This window comes from Dipodomys merriami, unplaced genomic scaffold (genome assembly GCF_024711535.1).
Source record: "Dipodomys merriami isolate MVZ:Mamm:240054 unplaced genomic scaffold, mDipMer1.0.p SCAF_1354, whole genome shotgun sequence".
Lineage (NCBI taxonomy): Eukaryota > Metazoa > Chordata > Mammalia > Rodentia > Heteromyidae > Dipodomys > Dipodomys merriami.
Genome location: NW_027202665.1, coordinates 87,675 through 110,747, shown reverse-complemented (window position 1 = coordinate 110,747; position 23,073 = coordinate 87,675). Strand labels below are relative to the sequence as shown.

At 51.4% G+C, this 23,073-nt stretch overlaps 1 protein-coding gene across 1 annotated transcript; it reads left to right on the top strand.

Moving 5' to 3' along the window:
* Positions 1 to 10,341: 10,341 nt before the first annotated feature.
* On the top strand, positions 10,342 to 16,730 carry Msx2 (msh homeobox 2). Its single transcript, XM_070019564.1, has 2 exons — positions 10,342 to 10,896; positions 15,665 to 16,730. The coding sequence occupies exons 1-2, from the start codon at positions 10,515 to 10,517 to the stop codon at positions 16,087 to 16,089; spliced, it is 807 nt and encodes a 268-aa protein (XP_069875665.1). The 5' UTR covers positions 10,342 to 10,514; the 3' UTR covers positions 16,090 to 16,730.
* The last annotated feature ends 6,343 nt before the right edge of the window (positions 16,731 to 23,073 follow it).

Sequence of the window (23,073 nt, the reverse complement as noted above, 5' to 3'; positions counted from 1 at the left end):
CTGACACCCAGGAAATGTTGTTTTTTTTTAAGTCACTGTCCAAATTCTTTGTGTGTGTGTGTGTGTGTGTGTGTGTGTGTGTGTGTGTGTGTGTGTGTAAATACTAGAGCCTGGCTGCCATCCATGAACTCTTTTGTTCAAGGCTAGCTCTCTACCGTCTGAGCCACAGCACCATTTCTGGTTTTCTGGTGGTTCATTGGAGATAAAGAGTCTCACAGACTTTCCTGCCCAGGCTGGCTTTGAACCACGATCCTCAGATCTCAGAATTAGTACTTCTACTTGGCTTCTTCACTCCATGCTGGTGCTCTACCCATTTGAGCCACAGATCCACTTCTGGTTTTTCTGGTGGTTCATTGGCAAGAGGAGACTTCATGGACAGTTCCTGTACTGGGCTGGCTTTGAACCCCGATCCTCAGATCTCAGCCTTCTGCGTCGCTGGGATGACAGGCGTGAGCCACCATGCTTGGCTCACTGTCCAGATTCCAACCAACCCAGGTCAGATAGGATAAGTATGAAATACATTTAAAAAAAAATAGATCAGAATGAAACCAGAACACTTTTCCCGGGGAGCCAGAAAGCACTCAACCCTCTCCCTCCAATCTGTTACAAACAGAATAAGCCAGCTCCAGCCCAACTTTCATTTAGAGCTGATTTATAAACGAACCACAAGAAGAAGCGTTTTCAGTTGTCAAAGTAATGGAACACTCAAAAGAGATGTTGAAAACAAACTCACTGATTTATTCCACGAGACTGACACCTGCTTCCCACTTCCCTGTCTGTGTGGTCTCTTTCTGCCCATGAGTGGACCTACATTTTCTCTCATAATGAGACACATACACCCTAAAACACTCAAACTACTTCTCAGGGCTTCCATGTATGTATGTATGTATTTGTCTGTCACGGGGCTTGAACTCAAAGCCTGGACGCCATCCATGAGCTCTTTTGTTCGAGGCTAGCTCTCTACCATTCGAGCCACTTCTGGTTTTCTGGTGGTTCATTGGAGATAAAGAGTCTCACGGACTTTCCTGCCCAGGCTGGCTTCGAACCGCGATCCTCAGATCTCAGCCTCCTGAGTCTCTAGGATTACAGGTGTGAGCCACCAGCTCCCAGCTTAATTTCTTTTTCTACTGTTTAAAACATACATTGGAAAACCTAAAGGAAGGGATGACATTGTCCATATTGCTTGACTTATGCAGTGGTAACCGCTGTGCAACAGCTTAATAACAACAAGGTTGTATTTTTTTAAAAATACAAAAATAAAATATATAAAACAACAAAAAATATATAAATAAACATATTAGAAGAGCTCTTGAATCCTTAGCAACCAGCTGTTTGAGGTTATTAAACTCGTTGTTATTATTATTGAAACTTCTATTCATGATTCATTCTCTTTGTGTAAGATGTGCCCCACCTGGAACTCGAACTCAGGGCCCGGGTGCTGTCCCTTGGCTTTTCCACTCAAGATGGGTGTTTGCTTTAATCCCTGGAGCCACAGATCTATTTCTGGCTTTTTCTTTTTCTTTTATGGGTGGTTCATTAGAGAGAAGACTCTCACGGACTTTCCTGCCCGGGCTGGCCTTGAACCGCGATCCTCAGATCTCAGCCTCCTGAGTAGCTAGGATGACAGGTGTGAGCCACGGGTGCGGGACTTCATTCATCTTTTTTTATTTCATCCCACACCCATTGACTTGGGGCTCAGGTCACGGTGGGATTTGATTCCTGTGCTCTGGCCTGTAGCTGAGGCTGACTTATTACAATGTCACCAAATGGCCAAGTTGGCTCTGTTGTGGTGGCTGTTGGGAGAAATTCAGACACAAGAAGACTCCAGCTGCTCGGCACCAGGGCCTGGAGTTTTCATTGTGCAGTGTTACCTAGGTAACCAAGAGTCAGCCTGGAGTATGGGGAAGGATGAGAACAGGCCGACAATTCCCATCACCCCCTTCCTCCTCCCCCTCCTCCCTCCACCCCCCACCCCCCATCAGCTGCTGGTCTCTAGGAGTTATTCTACTCAGTGGTCTTCCAAAACATCCCACTATGTGCCCAGACCCGGGCAAGATGCCGGGAATAATTCCCATCACCCATCCACACCACTCAATTAATTCCCTTCTTCGTCCTCTTGATTAGAGTAGTAGGACTTCTGGAAGTTCAGAGAGGTTAAGTGACTTACCTCGGGTCACACTGGTCCACCCTGGAGGCTCAGTCTGACAGGGAGGCCCAGGTGAAGCCAATGGGGTGGCAGGTGTACCCCGATTGTTCTAAGAACACATTGATTGGGGGCTGTGTCATGTAAGCAGGTAATGGAAAAGCCACGATCCATGATTGCTTCCTACCCCATGGCACACCAACCCTGTCTGTAGGTTTAGCCATTCAGGTATCAGTTCTGTTGTCCTAGCTACTCAGGAGGCTGAGATCTGAGGATCATGGTTCAAAGCCAGCCCAGGCAGGAAAGTCTGTGAGACTCTGATCTCCGATCAACCACCAGAAAACCAGAAGTGGTGCTGTGGCTCAAGTGGTAGAGCGCTAGTCTTGTGCACAAAAGCTCAGGGACAGTTCACACACACACACACACACACACACACACACACACACACACACACACACACACACACACAATTCCCCACCCTCTCCCGGTTTGGGGAGAGGAAATTGCATAATACAGGCTCTAAAGACAAAGTGGAGTTACACAAAGGATAAGTTGTTTTTGTTTTTGCCAGTCCTGGGCTTGAACTCAGGGCCTGGGCACTGTCTCTGAGCTTCTTTTGCTCAAAGTTAGCACTGTACCACTTGAGCCACAGCACCACTTCTGGCCTTTTCTGTGTCTGTGGTACTGAGGACTCGAACCCAGGGCTTCATGCATGCAGGGCAAGCACTCTAACCACTGAGCCACCTTCCCAACTTGTCTTTGTTTTGTTTTGTTTGTTTTTTACCCGTGCTGGGTTTTTGAACTCCAGGCCAAGTTCTTGCTCAGCTGGCGCTCCTCTGCTTGAACCACGCCTCTACTCCAGCTTCTTGCTAGGTTATTGTGGAGAAGAGAGTTTCTCAGACTTTTCTACCGGGGCTGGCTTTGAACCCTGGGTCCTCTAGATCTCAAGCAGCTGGGATTGTAGTCGTGAACTACACATTCCACTTTAAAAAAAAAAAAAACAAAATAAAACATAACTCCGACTCTCAAAGGATTTTTTTTTTCCTCACTGGCAATTAAGCAGATAAATGGGGGAGAAGAAAAAAAAAGCCTGTTTTAGCCAAATTCTCCTTAGTCATTCAACACCATTGCTGGTCCCCAGAGATCTCAAAGAAAACAACCTGACAACAATCATGATGGTTCTAGAACATTCTTCCAAGCAGATTGGAAGGATCTGGATAAACAACAGGGAAGCCCCAGTTTTACAGATAAAGGCTCCAAAGTTCAGAGAGGGAATACAAATGGCTCTGAGTCACCCAGCTCAGCCAAGGTAGGGCTGGGATTACAGGCAGGTACTACAGCTCTAGGAAATACCCTGTGTGGGCTGGGTATAAATCAAGAGTGAATCGAATTCCAGCTCCTGTGCCTACTGGATGGACTCTGTAGTCAAAGAACAAGATTGGGTCCCAGTGCCTGTAGGCTGTTTCTTTAACGAATGTTTAACTTGACCTACATCCGGGGAATTTTTAAAACAAAAACCAAACAACAACAAACAAACAAACCTCACAGCTGCTGGAATGTATAGATCCTGGGGTTATTTATCAACCATCCTGGGAAAAGGGAGGCAGCCACAGATTGCAAGCTGGCACGTGTTCGAATCCTGCTCTTGTCTACAAGGTTGTGACTAAGGAAATCGCTTTGCCCTGGGGACTTTCCCAGAATCCTCTTCCCTACCCTGTAACAGGCCACTTGCACAAAGTGTGATTTCCATCTCTTTACAAGCACCCAATGGCCAAGTGATCATTCTCATTCCATTATTAGCAACAAGAGAGGCTGCATCTCAACTCCTCAGGTTTTATTAGTATTCGATTCTATTATTTATTTTTATTTTGTGCCGGTCCTGGGGCTTGTACTCAGTCAGGGCCTGGGTGCGATCCCTGACCCTGAGTATTCTTTTTTAAAATGCTCAAGGCTAGTGTTTTATCACTTAAGCCACCTCCAGCTTTGTCAGGGTTAATTGGAGATCAGAGTCTTAGTGTGGGCACCAGGTGGCTCACGCCTGTCATCCCAGCCACTCAGGAGGCTGAGATTGGAGGATCACCATTTGAAACCAACCCCCCGGGGCTAGAAAGTCTGCGAGATTCCAACGAACTACCAAGAAGCTGGAAGTGGAGCTGTGGCTCAAGTGGTAGAGCACTAACCTTGAGTTAAAGAACTCAGGGACAGCACCTAAGCCCCAAGGTAAAGCCCCAGCACTGACCTCCCCCAGACACACAGACACACACAGACAGACACACACACACACACACACACACACACACACACACACACACACACAGTGTCATGGATTTTGCTACCTGGGCTGGCTTTGAACCACAACCCTTGATCTCAGCCTCCTGAGTAGCTAGGATGACAGGTGTGAGCCACCAGTGTCCGGCTAATTCTGGCTACACCAGGAAGGCAAGGGAATATGGAGAATGCCTTCCAACACAATGATAAACCCAGCCCCGTGACTCACACCTGTAATCCCAGCTGCTCAGGAGGCTGACATCTGAGGATTGTGGGTTCAAAGCCAGCCCGGGCAAAAAACAACAACAACAACAAAAAGTTCATGAGAATGAGACTGTTATTTCCAATTAACCAGCAAAAAGCCGGAAATGGAGGTATGGCTCACTAGCCTTGAGTGGAAAAGAGCAACAGGCTCTGAGTTCAAATCCTAGTAGTGGCGATAATAATATAAGAGAGAGCAGAGGTTCTGGGTGGAAATGCAGGCCTCCGTCCAGAATTGTAAATCCTCACCCCTGAGACAGGAAGGGCTGGGAAGGTGGCTCAGTGGTGGAGCGCTTGCCTCGCATGCATGAAGCCCTGGGTTCGATTCCTCAGCACCACATAAGCAGAAAAAGCCAGAAGTGGCGCTGTGGCTCAAGTGGTAGAGCGCTAGCCTTGAGCACAGAGCAGCTCAGGGACAGCGCCCAGGCCCTGAGTTCAAGACCCAGGACTGGCAATCCCCAGCCCGTGACACACTCCTTGTGAGCAATTAGTGTGCTCACCTACCCTGTGGTCTCAGAAGCTTCTCTGCTCTCTGCCCCTCGATTTCTCCAGCTGTGAGGGGGACGCCCACTTTCAAAAGCCCAGGTTTATTCCAGACCTGGGGTTGGGACTTTTTTATCTGCATGGGAATTTGTCAGACCACCCCAAACACCCCCCTAAAATAAAAACCAGATTCGAGGTGACCCTCAGATCTGTCTTAAGCTACCCGTGCCTGAGATCCTGTTTGTCCATTCCCAAGCCACCAGACACACAGGTAAGAATGTTTTTTTGGCTCAGAGAGGAGCAGCGGTTTGCCTAAGGTCACACAGCACACAGAGCCAGCCGTCTGCAGGGGGTAAGGTACGGGGGTTGGAGAGGTGACTGGAGGCCCGGGGGGGGGGGCCGATCCTGGGTTTGTGGAATTTTCTGGCTGTGGCTGGCGCCCCGGTGTCTGCCCCGAGCTTCTGATACCCCGGGGTTGGGGTTGGGGGGGGGTGGAAGGGGGGATGGAGAAGCAAGGCTCGCTAACAAGCTGGTGGTGATGGGGGGGGAGGGATGGAGAAGGGGGGCCCCCCACCTCTCCATTAGGGTGAATTGTCACTCTTGCTGGAGCGAGGCTGGTCCCCGGCTCCGCGCAGGCTGAGTGCCGGGGCGCAGAGCAATTAACGCGGCGGCTCCGGCGCGGGCAGCCGCCTCTGCCCCGGGGCAGCTCGGGGTGGGGGGGTGGGGGCGAGCGGGGCGGGGCGCCCGGCGCGGCTGGAGCCGGTCACCCGGGCGCAGCCCCTTCCCCCCGAGCCAGCCTTTCATCTCCCCGCGCCTGGCGCCTGCCCGCGGCCCGCGGCCCGGCCCCCGCCTCCCCTGCGCGCCCCGCCGCCGCCGCAGCCCCCGGGTTACCACGCCTGGTCCTGGAGGTTTGTTTCCGCAGGAGACCGAGGAGATGGTTGGTGGAGGTGCTGGTGACGGTGGTGATGGGGAAACCATGGAGGGGGGCGCGCGCCCTCGTGGAGAGGGAGAGAGAGGGGGGGTCCCCCCGGGGTTCCCTGTTCCCCACGCGCGCGCACACACCTGTCACCCCAGGAACTACTGGGGGGGGTTCAAAGCCTGGGAGAGACTCTGATCGCCAAGGAACACACCCCAAAAGAACAACAACAATAATCATCATAAGCTGGAGATGGAACTGGGGCGCACCAGCCCCAGGAGGAGGGTGGGGAGAGGGGGGAAGCCCAGGGACATAGCGGCCCAAGGCCTGAGTGGGAACCCCAAGACTGAGCATTTACAATAAATAAAAAGGAGGGGTGCGCCTAGGTCTGCGGGGTGGAAGGAGGGGATGTGGGGGGAGGAGGTCCAGGCTGGTGGGAAATGCGCCCCCCGGGCTCCACTGGTTCTCCCTTCCCCTGGAGATGCACCTTTTTTGGTGGGGGGGGAAGCGGGTGATGACTCCAGAGTCTCCCCTGCGTGATCTTGGGGTGCCCACGGGGCGCGCTTTCCAGGTTTTAAAGGTGTTTGCGCTCGTAAAATGGAAGGGGGAAGAAAATCACCTCGTGTGTGTGTGTGTGTGTGTGTGTGTGTGTGTGTGTGTGTGTGTGTGTGTGTGTGTGTGTGTGTGTTGGGTCCATGGTCTTTTGGGGGGGTACATCTTGGGGCTTGGGCACCAAGGAAGGAAGATGGATGCGGTCGGCCCCTCGTTCGCTCCCTTCTCCGCGGCTACACCGCCCAGTTTCTCCGGACACCCTGACACGCACCTGTAACTCCCGCCTCTTTTTTAAATTGTTGATGTTATTATTGTTGTTGTTGTTGTTATTATTGGAAGCTTACTCATTCAAAGTCATCTTTAAGTAGTCGCAGGATGGCGACTGCAGGCGGAATCAGGATCCTTGCGGGTCATCCTTTCCATCTTCTTCCTCCAGTGTCTCTATAAAGTGTCCTTCCGCTTTATAGGGGTTCAGTGCCCAAATTCTCAACCCTGGGAAAAATTGGGGGGGGGGAGGGTTGTTGTTGGTGGTTGTTTTCATTGCTATTATAATAGGTGACGTCGGGAGGGGGTTGCAGTTACCTGAGTACCTTTCTTTTTGGGGACAATGTCACCCCTTTCCCCAGGGCTCTCTCTCCAATTTTCCCTCCTGTCCTTTCCCCCCTCTACCCTGGGGGGGGGGGATGGCCAACAAACAAACAAACAAGTCCAGGCGGGGTCTCGCACCTCTTTAAAAAAAAATACCCGCTAGAAAGAAAGTTGAAACATTGTTATTTCTCTTACTCTACGGTAAAATGTTCTTTCCAGGGGTCCCTTACACTGGATGGATAGATGATAGATAGATAGATAGATAGATAGATAGATAGATAGATAGATAGATAGATAGATAGATAGATAGATAGATAGATAGATAGATAGATAGATAGATATCATTATATATTAGTTACTATTTTAACACTTATTAATATATATTAATGGTCTGAGGGTGCACGAGATGACCCTGACCGAGAGAAAGGGAATAAAATAAATAGTCTCAGGGCGCAACAAATCCTGGAGCGCACGGACGGACAAAGTCGGGTTTCACCCGTTCCTGAAAATGGCTCCAGTTGGGTTAAGGTTCCCACCTTTACTGCCCGCATCCCAACACCCCTCAACTGTCTTTCCCTCTCTCGGGGTCGGCAAGGGGGGGTACACCTGACTTGAGCCCAAGGTGAGCAAATTCTTTGTGCGCCTCTCTGTTTTATTTTCTGCTCTATTCTTCACCCTCGCTTTGTTATTTTCCTTCCTTGCGCTGGTCGTCCACGATCCTCAGCAGAACAGAGATAAACTTGGGTTTTTCTTCTCACCTACAGGATTATTATTGTTATTGCTATTGTTAGTATTTTAATGGAAAGAAGTGTGGCACTGGGAATGAATCCCCTTCCTTGGAAGAGGAGCGGGTTGACTGTGCGCTCCTGCGTTCATCCATATGAACCATGCTTTCCAGAACAATTGAAAAAAAGAAAGAGGGAACGAACACACACTGGGCTGGGCTCAGCCCAAGGGAACGTTAAAGCCTTCTGTACACTTTGGCAGATCAGAGCTAAACGAATTTCAGGTTGGATTCCAAACCACACAGCCCTCACCTGGGCCAGGGCGTCGGGGAGAGTCAGAACATCATCTGGCTATACCTATAACTGTGTTTCTTATGCCCGACAAGTCAGCTAGAACCAAGCGTGTTATCTTCTTCAGACGTGGGTTTTAACGCTCCCTGAACTATTTAAAAAGAAACAAAACGGCGCCTCTATCATGTTGGTAGGGAAAACAAAAATCCAGAGGTTTTCAAGAAGATTGTTCAGAAACAACAACAACTTCTACTTCCTCTTCTTCTTCTTCTTCTTCTTCTTCTTCTTCTTCTTCTTCTTCTTCTTCTTCTTCTTCTTCTTCTTCTTCTTCTTCTTCCTCTTCTTCTTCCTCTTCTTCTAATTCTTCTGCTAATTCTAATTCTTCTGCTAATTCTAATTCTTCTTCTAATTCTCTAAATGTAACTGATCAGCGAAGATTCAGACTCACAGAAGCAATTGGGGAGCCGATTCCAACCACAGTTTGGGGGTGAAGAACTATCGACTGGGCAGGCTAAGCTGTGGATCTTGGGGTTGGGGTTAGGGGTCAAGTTTTCTCAAGATGCATGAACCGGGAGATTCCTTCACAACCTTGAAACTGGGTCAGGAATAGGAGAGAAGGAAGGCAGGAAAGAAAAGTGAAGAATCATTTCGAGCAACCTTGGGTTCCTCGGCCTGCCACGGGCACGGAGATCAGAGGCCTCTGGGCGCCTCGGAGCTCGGATTTTGGGGTGGGAGACGCCAGCGAGACTTTAGGGGCGCAATTACTGTGGGTAACACTTTGGGCTCGAGTAAGGTTAGCTGAGCTTTAAAAGAAAATGTTTCTCTTTTTTAAGGAAAAAGAAAAATGCAGAGGCAAGGAATCCAATGGTGCCGGAGGTGTGCACACTTGAAAAGCCGGGATTCCTGAGGCTTCCGAGGAAAGGGGGTGGTGGGAGGAAAGGACGAGAAATGTCAGAGGCGACCTTCTCTTCTGGGCTGGATGTCACCTTCCAGATGCCACCTTGGCACACGTGACAAAACACCCAAGCCCCCCCCCCAAACCACGCGCACAAGCGCACACACTCACGGGGGGCACGCGCGGACACACACACACACACGTTTGTAACCCAAGATCGGATCCGGGGCGCCTGGACAAGACACGAATTTCCCGCTTCTAAGACGCACACAGGTTCTGTCGAGATTTAAATACAAATCAGAATCAAAAATGAGGACCCCCCACCCCGGTGGGTGGGAAAATTCCCCTGGCAAATGATTCAAGACTCAGCATTACCTCTGGCTAGGAATTGGGGGGAAGGGGTTAGGGAAGGCGCCTCGGTTTACCCTCTGCTTTTTAGTTGGGGGGGGGGGGAAGGAATAAGTTGTCATCGCAGATGGTGTATCCAGCAACTTCTAAGCACAGCCGTGCCTGGAGATCACCGGCATGTTAACTTTCCAGTCTTCCTCCAGCTGCCCGGTTACTCTAGTTTGGGGTTTACAGTAGGACCTTGTATAAATGCTCCCTGATAGCCAGGTGCAGATTTTAGATCTTTGGGAAGGGGGAGGGAAGGAAGGGGGGGGGACAATGGTGGTACCAAGTATATCCTCTAAAGAGGGGTGTGGGTCCAAAGAGACACCAAGAAGTGGGACTCTGTGAACTTCTTTTTTTAAAAAAAAAAAAATAATAACACTCGGCCTTAATGAACGTCTCGGACTTTTCAGTTGTTGTTGGGTTTTTTTTTTTAAATTTTTTCCCCCCTTGGCATGATTATAACCCTGGAGGGATCGCCTAATAACAACTCTGCTGACGGCTCCTGTAATTAACTCCTAATTTATTTCAAACAGGGAAGAAAAGAAGGAGGAGGAGGTGGAGGAGGCGGAGGAGGAGGAGGAGGAGGAGGTGGAGAGAAAGGTTTAAAGAAGAAGAAGAAAAAAAAACCAAGGTCCCAGCCTGTGCTGAAGGAGCCAATGGGAGGCGCGCGCCGGCGTGACGTCAGCGCCAGGGCGCGCGCCGATTGGCCGCGCCGGGCCCCTCTCCAACCCCGGCCCGGGACGGGCCCGGCTGGGGCGCGCGGCGCGCTCCTCCCCTCCAAACCCCACCTTCCCTCCCTGGGAAAAAAGAGAGACTGTGAGAGGGAGAGAGGGGGGAGAAAAGTTAGGAGTCGCAGCTCCGGAGTTTGGCCACCGACACGGATCGGAGGGTGGCTGCCGATCGCCAGCCGGGAGGAAGAGAAGAGAGAAAGCGAAGCGCGAGAGAAGAGAGTTCCGGACACCCGTGGGGACCCGGGGTGGGGGGGGGGAAGAAGAAGTCATGGCTTCTCCGTGCAAAGGCAACGATCTGTTCTCCTCCTCGGATGAGGAAGGCCCGGCGCCGGTGGTGGGGCCCGGCCCGGGATCCGGGGTCCCCGAGGGGGTCCCGGAGGAGCCGCGCGTCCCGGTGTCCCGGCTGCCGTTCAGCGTGGAGGCGCTGATGTCCGACACCAAGCCTCCAGCGCCGGCCGGCCGGGAGCTGTCCCCGCGGCCGGCCGAGGGCTCGGGGCCCCCGGCGCTGCGCCCCGCCAGGCTGCTCCCCGCGGCCGGCTGCGCCCCGGATGCGCACAGCCCCCCCGGCGCCCCCCTCGTCAAGTCCGAGAGCCCCGAGGACGGCGCCACGACGTGGATGCAGGAAGCGGGCCGATACTCGCCGCCGCCAAGTGAGCCCGCGCCGCCGCCGCCGGGGATGGGGTGGGAAACGGGGTTACCCCCCCCCGATCCCGGGAAGTAGCGAAGGGGAAGAGGAGTGCGCTTGGGGAAGGATGCGCAGTGCACCCACACACACACCCCCGTCTTGGGAGGGGGGATCCCCTTCCTGATGGCTTCTGAGAGGGATGGGGGGGTGTACCCCAAGATCTCCACGCGTGCCATCTGCCTCCCCCCCCCCCAGCCTTTTGGCTCCAGACAGCCCAGGGGTTGGATGTTGAAGGGGGGGTACATGCAAACCCCTCAGCCATGATTGGGAAAGGGGGAACCCCCCCCTTACACCTCTCTCCAATTGTGTTTTGGGGAGTGTGCCTTTCTTATCCTCACGGTCACCTGCGCCATTGGGCACCTGGACCCCACTCAGTGCCAGGGGGTGGGGGCGCAGGGAGTTTTTGGTGTTAGAAAAGTGGGGTTCGCGGTTCTTAGCGGTGACCCGCAGCCTGCCAGGCGCCAGGTGCCTCGGGGCGTCCCGGCAGATGCGCCCTCGTTGGAACGGGGACCTCACTGAGAATCTGAACCCCTCAATGGGTGGCGAAGAGGGGGGACTGTTTGCTGCGGGGGTAATGCGTTGATCAGGGGTTCTAGTAGCACCTGCGGGGTGTCAAAGCCGCCACACTCCGCCTCCCCACAGAGACACCAGCCTCCCTGGCTCCCCAACCCCGGGGTGGGGTGGGGTTTGGGGAGGGAATGGGGGGCATCGCACTGACGGCAGTTGAGCCCGAGGCTGAGCTTCGTTGGGTGCGGACTCAGCCCGGCTCACAGTAATAATCAACAAAGTAGTTAAGCGCTCCTGAGCTCACCGAGTCACGTGCTTCAGTGGGACCCCCCCAAAGTGCAGAATGGGGGCCCGCAACCTGTGGATCTCCCCCCCCCCCACCTCCCCATCACTTCTGATAGGGCTCCTGGCTGCTTTTTTTTTTCTTTTTCTTTTGCTTTTGCTCCCCCTTCTGAGGCTTGAACTCAGGGCCTGGACACTGTACCCCTCAGCTTTTACTTTTCCCCTCGCCTTCCCCTCAAGCCTGGTGCTCTACCACTTGAGCCACAACTACAGTTGCTGCTTTTTTTGGGGAGGGGGTGAGGAGGTGTTCATTGGAGTCTTTAGGAACGTTCCTGCCTGGGCTGGCTTTGAACTTGCCATCCTCAGATCTCAGCCTTCTAAATCGCTGGGATTAGAAGCAGGAGCCAGCCTCGGGCTTCCTTGTTTGTTTTAAAGAAAGAAGGATTGAATTTGGTTCATCCTGCAATCACCATTAACCCTTGCATGGCCAGTTCACCTGCGTGCAGCCCACTTTCTCCCCCAAGAGATTGCCTAATTTCTCCAGTCAGGGTAGTGTTCAACTTGGAGAGATCTTGGAGAAGAGTCTTGGACCCATCCATTCAGTTCCATTTCCTGGCCTGGGAGATTTTCTCTACCTCTCATTTCTTTTCCTTCCTGTTCTCTTCCCTACCTTAGGAAAGGTGATTTCCCCCCCCCAAAAAAAAAACCAGGGGTGTGTGTGTGTAGGGGGACAGATCTGGAAGGAATCTTTCTTCCAAGATGGATCTACTTGCTGCATTTCCATCATCTTTGTAAGCCTGGAATGTGATAGGCCAAACAGGGCCTTTTACCCTGGCGCCCAAGTCTGGCCCCTGAGTCTGGCCCTTCTGGCTGTCTCTCCACCCTAGTTAGACTCTACAGGGGTGGGGTGGGGGGGAGGAGATTAAGGACTCAAAAGAATTTAAATTCAAGTTTGCTTAGTGCTTTACATTTCCAAAGAATTATCTTATCTGATCATCCGGTCTCTCCCTGTCCTGATTTATTGTATCAGCCTGGGGGGGGGGGGGATGTTAATTGATCACCTACTAAGTGGGCTTTGGCCCCTAGTAGCACTCAAAACAACTTCAGGAATCATGGTTCTTTCCCGGCCTCCCCCTCACCCCAACCTCCATGAAGAGAGTTTCCAGCACACGGTAAAACCAGGTTCCCCAAATCTGTGGTTGCCTGTAGATTCATTTCTAGGTAGGCCTGGTAACCAGCCAATTCATGCTCATGAAAATAGATAATGATCAAAAGGCTAGGAAGCTGGCATCTGTAAGTTTGGGGAGTCAAGAAAGGGCAAGATCTCTTTATTAGACCAGAAGTTATCTCTGCCCCTGGTAAGGAGATTTTGAGACCCCGTGGTGTTTGGGGCCTTGGAGTAGGTTGGTGTGGGGTACAGGAGAAGATCCACTCAGGCCTGGTTTTTTTGTGTGTGATGGGACAAAGTAGGATTTGTATCTGTTCCCTCTTTCTTGGGCTGGTTGAAAATGGGGTTGGGGAGAAGTGGGGGGGGCGGTGGAAATTGGGTGCTAATTGGAGGCCCTGAGCTCTGGCTTTAATACACCTGCATGGCAGATCCTCAGTCTTCATTCTGTGTGTGTGTGTGTCTGTCTGTCTGTCTGTCTGTCTCCTTCCGTGTCCGTGTATCCCCTGGGGCTTGAACTCCAGGCCTACATGCTGTGGCCCTGAACTTTTTCCCTAGCACTTGTTCCCGGCTTTTCTGGCAGATGAACTGGAGATCGAAATTTCATGGCCTCTTTTCCTAAGCGCTGGCTGGCTTCGAACCACGCTCCTCACTCAGATCTCAGCCGACTGAATAGCTAGGCTGGCAGGCCACGCACGCGCCATGGGTGCCCAGTTCCAACTAGATTTGATCATCCCATCAGAACCCCGCTGCTGGCTTCCCCGGGTTCTCCAAGAGAGCCCTGCCAGGTTTGGGGGGGAAGGGTTAAAACCCGGACTGGGAGCCCCAGACATAGCCTTGCTCGGTTTTTGTAAATGAGGAAGCTCCCCTACATGTCTGGTTTACTTGGGAATTAGCATATCAAAGTTTCCCCTCCCAGCCTAACTCAGATTTATTCCCCTTCTTTGATTCTCCCTTCCCCCGCTGTCCTTTAGCTATTTTTGCCCCAGGCTGGGCGCTCTACCACTTGAACCCGGCTCCACTTCCAGCTTTTTGATGGTTCTTTGAAGATCCGAGTCTCACAGACTTTTCCCTGCCCAGGCTGGCTTTGAACCTGGATCCTCAGAGCTCAGCCTCCTGAGTTAGCTAAGCATTGACCTACCAGCCCTCTGCCTCTTAGTATTACTATTATTGTTGTTGTTGTTATTGAAAATGAGTAGAGTGGTTTAATAAGGTGGCATTCGGAGATGGAAGGATATAAAAAATAAATCCATCCCGGGTGGGAACACGGCTTGTGAAACTCCTAATAGGAAGTACTGCAGACTTCAAGGAGCCACCAAAGTAACTAAACAAGAAATGTGACATTCTCTCCAGTTATTACTGTGTCTACCGCCGAAGTGTGTGTGTGTGTGTGTGTGTGTGTGTGTGTGTGTGTGTGTGTTGGGGGGGGGGAATTAGCATAGCTCATAAAAATGCCAAATGCAGAAAATTAATTGTTGGAGCTGTGATCTATTCTGGGCCCCTCCCCGCCCCACACCCCCAGCCCCCGAGGTAAACAGGCCTGGAGGTGGAGTTAGTTGACATGGAATCTCTCTCGGGCTGTGTTTCTCCCTTTTGTCTCTCTAATTGAATTGATTTAAAATTCAGAGTCAGCCCTTCCAGCCCCCCTCCCTTCCCTCCACTTCTAAAATCCCAGCAACCAACTAAATCATTTACATATTTTGCCTGCCACCCTAGCAAAGGCTAGAAGAAATGATGACTAAGATCTCCTTCTGCTTGAGGCCCGATTTCTCTCTCTCTCTCTCTCTCTCTCTCTCTCTCTCTCTCTCTCTCTCTCTCTCTCTCTCTCTCTCCCCCCCACCATCATGTACATTTATGGATGAACTAATTTTCTCCCTCTGTTGTTGTCAAGTTTATATGACCCTCCCCAAATACCCGGCCAAGAAACTTTATATCCACATCCAGACATAGGAGATGATGGAGGTTGGTTTTTTTATTATCATCTGTGTTGTAGATGGAATGAGGGCTTTGGTTTATAGTGTGGCTCTGTCTCCCTCCTCCCCACAGCTAGAGATGTTATTAATTTTTCACAGGCTGATGACACCCAACTTTGCCTGGTTCAGATCAGAGAGAGAGAGAGAGAGAGAGAGAGAGAGGGCAGGAAATGGCTAAATCAGTATTCAGGAAGACCTATTCAAGGAGCGCATGCCTGTAATCCCAGCTACTCAGGAGGCTGAGATCTGAGGATCAAGGTTCAAAGCCAGCCCCCCGCCCCATGCAGGGAAGGCTGTGAGACTCTGAATGTCCAACTAATCAGCAAAAAGCTACAAGTGGAGCTGTGGTTCTGTGCCAGCCTGGATCCCAAGAAACTAAGAGACTGTTGCTCAGAACCTGAGTTCAGGCCCCAAAACAGTCCTCTCCATTTCAAAGTATTACTTCTCAAGGAACACTCAGCCCTTGATGTGTGAAAAGTTTGTGAATTTGACTCCTCTAATGCAGTTTGCTTTCCATACAGAAAATTCCATGACCCCCATTACATTCCCAAACTGATTTAAAGAAGAAAAACAAGGTGTGTGTGTGGGGGGGGGGGGGAGTAGCCATGTGTTTGCTTCCATTTGGCCCTTCCTCTACCAAAGTCATCTGAGTTGATCAGAGCACCTTCCAGGCTCAGATCTCAGCCTCCTGAGTCGCTGGGATGACAGGCGTCAGCACCAGTGCCCGGCTCTAAAAGACCGAAGAAGCACTAGCAACCATGTCACACACCTGCTAATCGCTTGTCTCCCTTTCTTGTCCTTTCCAGGACACTTGAGCCCCACCACCTGCACCCTCAGGAAGCACAAGACCAACCGCAAACCTCGGACTCCCTTTACCACCTCCCAGCTCCTGGCCCTGGAGCGCAAATTCCGCCAGAAACAGTACCTGTCCATCGCTGAGCGCGCCGAGTTCTCCAGTTCTCTGAACCTCACAGAGACCCAGGTCAAAATCTGGTTCCAGAACCGCAGGGCCAAGGCCAAAAGACTCCAGGAGGCAGAGTTAGAGAAGCTGAAGATGGCTGCGAAACCCATGCTCCCTTCTGGCTTCAGTCTGCCCTTCCCCATCAACTCACCCCTGCAGGCTGCATCTCTGTACGGCGCCTCGTACCCCTTCCACAGACCTGTGTTGCCCATCTCCCCCGTCGGACTGTACGCTACACCTGTGGGTTATGGCATGTACCATTTGTCCTAAGGGGAAACAAAGGAGAGAGAGAGAGAGAGAGACTCCAGAAGATGGATGTTTGGCTTTCCCAAGAAGGCTGTGCCCAGCTGCATACTCCTGCAATCTCGGCTCTTTCTGCACTACCTTAAAATAGCCTGACCCTTTAAAAAGAAAAAGCCACAGGGGGGAGAAGGTGGGGTGGGGGAAATTAGTTCAAATGTGTTCTCTTCAGTGGGAGGAGGTTCTAAGGCTTTAGGTTGGTTCAATTTACACCCTCCCCATTTCTCCCTCGCAGATCGGGGCCGGCAGTTTTTATGTTATAAATATATATATTATAATAATTATTATTATAATGATAATAAAATATAAGACGTTTTATATACCAGACATTTTTTTTTAAAAAAAGCAAATTATTTCGGAAGACAAATGGCCATGCACCTCTCCCTGGTTAATTTTTTCCCCCCCTCAGTTCTGAAGAGAAATCGCCATGGGTGACCCTTAAACTTTTTTGGGGGGTGGGGTGGGCGGTGATTTGACTTTTGCTTGCAGCAAACGAAAAGCTAAAATTAGATACAGGGAAACACTTAGATTTCTTCCCCCCCCCCCAAAAAAAATAAGACAATGCAGGGGAGGACCCACGAAATGGTTTTTGTATTATATCACAGATCCTATTTGGGCCCCGTTTTCCTCCCTCTATATTATTAAAGTTTTATCTGTGTCTTTATTGTGATTATGATTACTTTTGGTAAAAGAGGGATGAGTGTAATCATTCAGGGGCATAGTTCAGGGTGAGGTAGAAATTGGAGATGATCTTTAAATATTCTCGGTAAGGTGATTGTTCAGTGGATGTAAGAAAATCAGAAAGGAATTGATTTCTATATTTTAAAAAACTGCTCATTACAGTACTCTCCTTGCCTGCAAAGGTCATGTTTGACTGGAACGAACCGTCCTAATTTTCTGCTTACAGAAATGAATATCTCAGACCCGGGCTGCTGAGTCACGCCTGTAATCCCCGCTATGCGTGTATCTGAGATCTGCCTAGTTCGGGCAGAAAAGACTCAGATCCAAATTAAGGCACCCTCCCCCCCCCAGAAAAAAAAAAACTAGAAATTGAGGTGCAAATGGTACGCTGGCCCAGCTTTTGATTTTTTATCAAGAGGATGTTTTATCTACTACCCTGAATGGAATTCAACATCGGTTTTCCCTGCAGGGAAAATCCGGGTTCCACTAGCCAGACTTTTTCACCCGGCTCAGCAGAAGGCAGAACGCAAAATAAAATGTCTTCCTTGAAGTGGTCCTGTAAACGGCATTGATGCATTGAATCAATTTGATTCATTCAAGGTGAAAGAGAAGGAAAGAAAGAAATCAACCCTGGGGTGAGGCATGGCTCAGTTGGTGGAGCGCTAGCAGGCCCTCCTGCAAACCCCAAGTTCGACTCCCCCCCCGGGTCTGGAGAAAGAACTCAATTGCATGTGAATTCATCACCAGATTTGGAGAGGGTCGGTGGTAAGGCTTTGAGGACTTTGTGTTTTGCATGAGGCGGGATTATTCTTAGCAGGGTTTCCAAAGTCAGGTGAAAAATAAACCTTAAAAGAAGGGTAAAAAAAGAACGGGGAGATGGGGGGAGTGGATCTTGAACTTGAAATCTTGCTACCAAAGCAATGGAAGCCGAGAAAGGAGAATCTCAGCTTTGTTTTTCCCTTTAAACGGGTGGTAAGTCCCCCTTATTATCCCACCCCAATGGAAAGGAGGACCTGAGCCAAGGCTTGGGTTTGGAGGCATCCCTGAGAAAATAAATAAAAGCTGAGGGTACGGGGGTGCGTCCCCCCCATCCCTAGCAGAGAACCTCAAAAGTGTTCTGTTGCACAATTTAAGTCACAAAGTTAACTTCTCAAGAGTCATTTGGAAAGAAGATGGCTCTGGTGACTTTGGAAAAGGGAACACTGGAATTGGACACTGCCCTGGGGTCCCTGCCCGTGCTATCCTGTCCCGGGGACCCCCAGACACACCCCCTCCTTTGGTGGTGATCAACCAGCAGCCTAAATTCTGTCTCCTGAGGATTAGAGGCGGAACGCAGTCCTGGGGTTTCCAGACGTTTGAAGGCCGCCATCCCTGCTTGGTCTGTGTCCTTGGAGCTGAGTTTTTTTTGGGGAGGAGGGAGGCAACCCCCCCCCCAGACCCTTCCCAAATGTGCCCCCTAGATTCCTGCACCCCAAAGCGCAAATCCAACTCGCAAAGCCAAGCCAGCGCTGGATTTGCTCATCAGCTGCTTAAAGTTGGGTCCCTGGTTAGTTTGCACCCCGGGGGCTGGGGGCTGGGAGTGGGGGGGGGGGGTTAGGGGTTCAGGGAGACGCAGATGACTTGGGGAGCGGGAAATCCAGGCTCCGCTTGCTCCAGCCCGCGCAAGTGCGCCATCTCTAGCGCAATTCCCAGAACCCAGGCTGCGCCTCCGGCCTGGTGGATGAGATTTGAATGAACCTTGAGTCAAAGGGGGGTACACCAGAAAGAGGGGGGGCTCAGTGGCTCGACTTTCATGCCAGCTAGCACGCCGGCGGCCTGTGGGGTGACCATGTTAGAGGAAAAAACCGGGGCGCATTGGCACGGGGTTCTCCATGGGTGGAATGGGGGGATCAGGGCTGGTCACCAAGACCCCTGCCTGGGAGTCAGGCTTAGTCCTGGGGGGGGTGGAATTCAGGGGGTGGGGGGGCGGAGGGGATCCCCAAGTTCCAGGCCCTGCAGCAGCGACCTCACTCCTGATGCACGGGCGAGCTGCGCGCATCCCCCACCCGTCCCCGCTTCTTCACACTTCCCCCCAAAAAAGACAGCTCTGCCCTCTTTTTATTCGTAGGAACCCCATTTTATTTGTTGTTGTTTTCACTTGTCTTTGGGGGTGGGGGGCGAAAGGGGGTGCCAAAAAGAGCGGCATCAGCAGGTACCATGGAGAAAAGGAACTGGGGACTGGAGGGGAACACTGGAGGGGGGGGCGGAGAGCAAAGGGGTAAACCGCTCCCCTTACACCCCTCTCAAAAAGCAACGCACGCCGGCTCACCAAATGCTCGCCTCTCAGTGCAACGCACAAAATCAGATTTTTTGGGTCAAAAAAGAAGCCAGCCCAGAGGATTCCATCTAGGGGGTGTTTTCTGGAGCCACCCCCCTGATGTGGACTAAACCAGGTCACCCCTCTCTCCTCCTCTCCCCACCTCCCCCCAACACCCCTTTTTCTTGCATAAGCCCCAGAAACTGTGAATCCAGAGACTTCACCCAGGGGGGAGAAGTCGGGGTCCTGGGGGGGGGAGCCCCGAAAGATGGGGGTCGGGAGGTGTGGGGAACCTGTCTCTGGTGTCCCTCTTGTAGCCAGTCGCCTGGGTTGGGGGGTGTGTGGGGTTTGGGGGGGGGGAGATTTTAGGGACTCGGATGGGAGGAGGCCCGTGGGACAGGAGGTTAGATATTGAAGGCCAGGGTGGAAAGCCGGGGGGGGGGGGGGGGCGGTGAGGAGAAACGACTTCTGGACCTCAGGGGAAAAAGAATACTCCCCCCCCTCCACCCCTCCCAGCCACCCCCACGCCCTCACCCCCACACCCCCACCCCGCCCCACCCCGGTCGGGATGGAATGCGAAATCTCCCCCTGCCATTCTTTCTTATGAGAAGCGCCTCATTTGCCACGGCCCTGGCCGCAGAGCAGAGCAGAGAGCAGAGCAGAGCAGAGCTGAGCAGAGCTGAGCAGAGCAGAGCAGAGCAGAGCACTGCAGAGTAGAGCAGAGCAGAGCAGAGCAGAGCAGAGCTGAGCAGAGCAGAGCAGAGAGCAGAGAGCAGAGCAGGCACTGCAGAGCACTGGCAGAGCTGAGCAGAGCAGAGCAGAGCAGAGCAGAGCAGAGCAGAGCAGAGCTGAGCAGAGCAGAGCAGAGCAGAGCAGAGCTGAGCAGAGCAGAGCAGAGCAGAGCAGAGCAGAGCAGAGCAGAGCAGAGCTGAGCTGAGCAGAGCAGAGCAGAGAGCAGAGCAGAGCACTGCAGAGCACTGCAGAGCTGGAGCAGAGCAGAGCAGAGCAGAGCAGAGCAGAGCAGAGCAGAGCTGAGCAGAGCAGAGCAGAGCAGAGCTGAGCAGAGCAGAGCAGAGCAGAGCAGAGCAGAGCTGAGCAGAGCTGAGCAGAGCAGAGCAGAGCAGAGAGCAGAGAGCACTGCAGAGCTGAGCAGAGCTGAGCAGAGCTGAGCAGAGCAGAGCAGAGCAGAGCAGAGAGCAGAGAGCACTGCAGAGCTGAGCAGAGCTGAGCAGAGCTGAGCAGAGCAGAGCAGAGCAGAGAGCAGAGAGCACTGCAGAGCTGAGCAGAGCAGAGAGCAGAGCAGAGCAGAGCAGAGCTGAGCAGAGCTGAGCAGAGCAGAGCAGAGCTGAGCAGAGCTGAGCAGAGCAGAGCAGCTGAGCAGAGCAGAGCAGAGCTGAGCAGAGCAGAGCTGAGCAGAGCAGAGCAGAGCAGAACAGAGCTGAGCAGAGCCGCCACCCCCAGCCCGAGCCACTGTTGGGATCCAAACAAGCATAAACTCCATTTATAAAAGAGCCCCTCCCCACACACAGATACAGACACACACACACACAGACACACACACCACACACAGACACACACACACACACACCAGACACACACACCACACACCAGACACACACAGATACAGACACACACATACAACACCAGACACACACACAGACATACACACACACCAGACACACACACAGACATACACACACACCAGACACACACACAGAGACACACCAGACACACACAGACACACACACACCAGAACACACAGACACCAGACACACACACACCAGACACACACCAGACACACCAGACACACACACAGACCCACACAAACACACACACACAACAGACACATACACAGACCCCACACAAACACACACACAACACACACACAGACACACACATACCAGACACACACACACCAGACACACAGACATACACACACCAGACACACACACACACACACACAGACACACACAGCCTGGTGGATGACCCTCTCCAATGTTACAATAATAATAATAACAATAATAACGATGATGATGATTTGAAGTCGGCCTGATGCTGGCGGCCTCTAGCTAGAAGAAACAAACAAGCAAAAGTAATAATAATATAAAAAACCCTTCCAGATCTTTCTCTCCCCTATCCCCCCTCCCTCATACACCCCTCTCTCTTTCCCCTCTCTTCCTATATACTTCAAAGCACACTTCCCTCACAAATACCAGTCTGTCCCCCAACCCCCACATCTTTCCCTGATAAGGTTGGTGGTTTGCTCCTCCTCTCCTCCCTCCTCCTCCTCCTCCTCCTCCTTCTCCTCTTCTTCTTCCTCCTTCTCCTTCTCCTCTTCTTCTTCTCCCCCTCCTCCTCCTCCTCTCCTCCTCCTCCTCCTCCTCCTCTTCTCCTCCTCCTCCTCCTCTTCTTCCTCCTCCTTCTCCTTCTCTTCTTCTCCTCCTCGTCCTTCTCTTCTTCTTCTTCTTCTTCTTCTTCTTCTTCTTCTTCTTCTTCTTCTTCTTCTTCTTCTTCTTCTTCTCTTCTTCTTCTTCTCTCTTCTTCTTCTTCTTCTTCTTCTTCTTCTTCTTCTTCTTCTTCTTCTTCTTCTTCTTCTTTTCTTCCTCGTCTTCCTCTTCTTCTTCCTCTTCCTCTTCTTCTTCCTCTTTTCTTCTTCTTCCTCCTCCTCCTCCTCCTCCTCCCTCCTCCTCCTCCCTCCTCCTCTTCTTCTTCTTCTCCTCTCCTCCCTCCTCCTCCTCCTCCTCCTCCCCCTCCTCCTCCCCTCCTCCTCCTGCTCCACTTCTTCTTCTCCACCTCCTCCCACTTCTCCCTCCTCCTCCTTCTCCTCCTCTTCTTCCTCCTCCCTTCTCCTTCTCCTTCTCTTCTCCTCCTCCTCCTCCTCCTCCCCCTCTCCCCTCCTCCTCCTCCTCCTCCCTCCTCCTCCCCCCTCTTCCTCTTTTCTTTCTGAAGGAATCAAATCCAAACTCGCCATCTACCTCCTCTCTGCTCAGACCCCTTAAGGAAGGCTGCAGCCGGTGGGTAGCATTTGTTGATTGAAAAACACTTTGATCTCTTCGGTCTGCTACACAATGATTATTATAATTTTTCTTTTCTTTTTTACAAAAAAAAAAAAAACAACCCAACCCACCAGCACCACCACCAACCACCCAACCACCCAACCAACCAACCTGGTATTTTTCCATTACTAACGGCCCGGGCTTTGAAGTTACACCTCATAATTTCCTAAATTAAATAAAATCATTTTAAGTTTGCACTCGGAGGCTTTTAATAGTAGAGAAAGGAATATCATTATCTTATAGAAGCCTAATTGTGGCGGCTCCGGTTTGGCGGTAGCTGGGGGCAAAGTAGGCTCAGACTTACAGACAGACTTTATTAACCTCCTATAACTCTTGAAAGAGCATTTTTATATTTTCTTTGATTCCCTCCCTCCTCCCTTCCCTCCCCTCCTTCCCTCCCTCTTCCCCCCCCCTCTGGTTTTAAAGCTGTCCCAACCTTTAATTAGTGCCTAATATGAAAAGCATTATTTTTTTAATGCTATGTAATTTACCAGCGGCAATAGAGCAATTGAACAATTGTTTATTACACTGCAGTTCTTTTTTTTTTTTAATTTTTTTTTTCACACAAGGCAAAAGGCAAGAAAAGAAATAAAGAATGTCCACTCCAAACTCAACTTTTCATGAGTGGTTGCACTAATTAATACAGTGTCTCTGTCTCCTGGGGTGCTTTCTTTTTTAATATTGAAATATATTGGGGAGGGGGGGAAGAGCTCCTTTATTTCTTTATTTGGGGGTGAAACTCCAGCTCAGACTACCACGATTTGTTTCGTGCTGTGTTGATTCAGCGTTTGTGTACCTGGTTCAGATGCTTCACTCTATTATGATTGTTTTTTTTGGGGGGTGGGGGGGAATCAAGTTTAGGAATGGGGGTCCCCTGTCTTCAATTCCACGATGCGTTTGGCTGGGTGGTGTGGGCCAGGG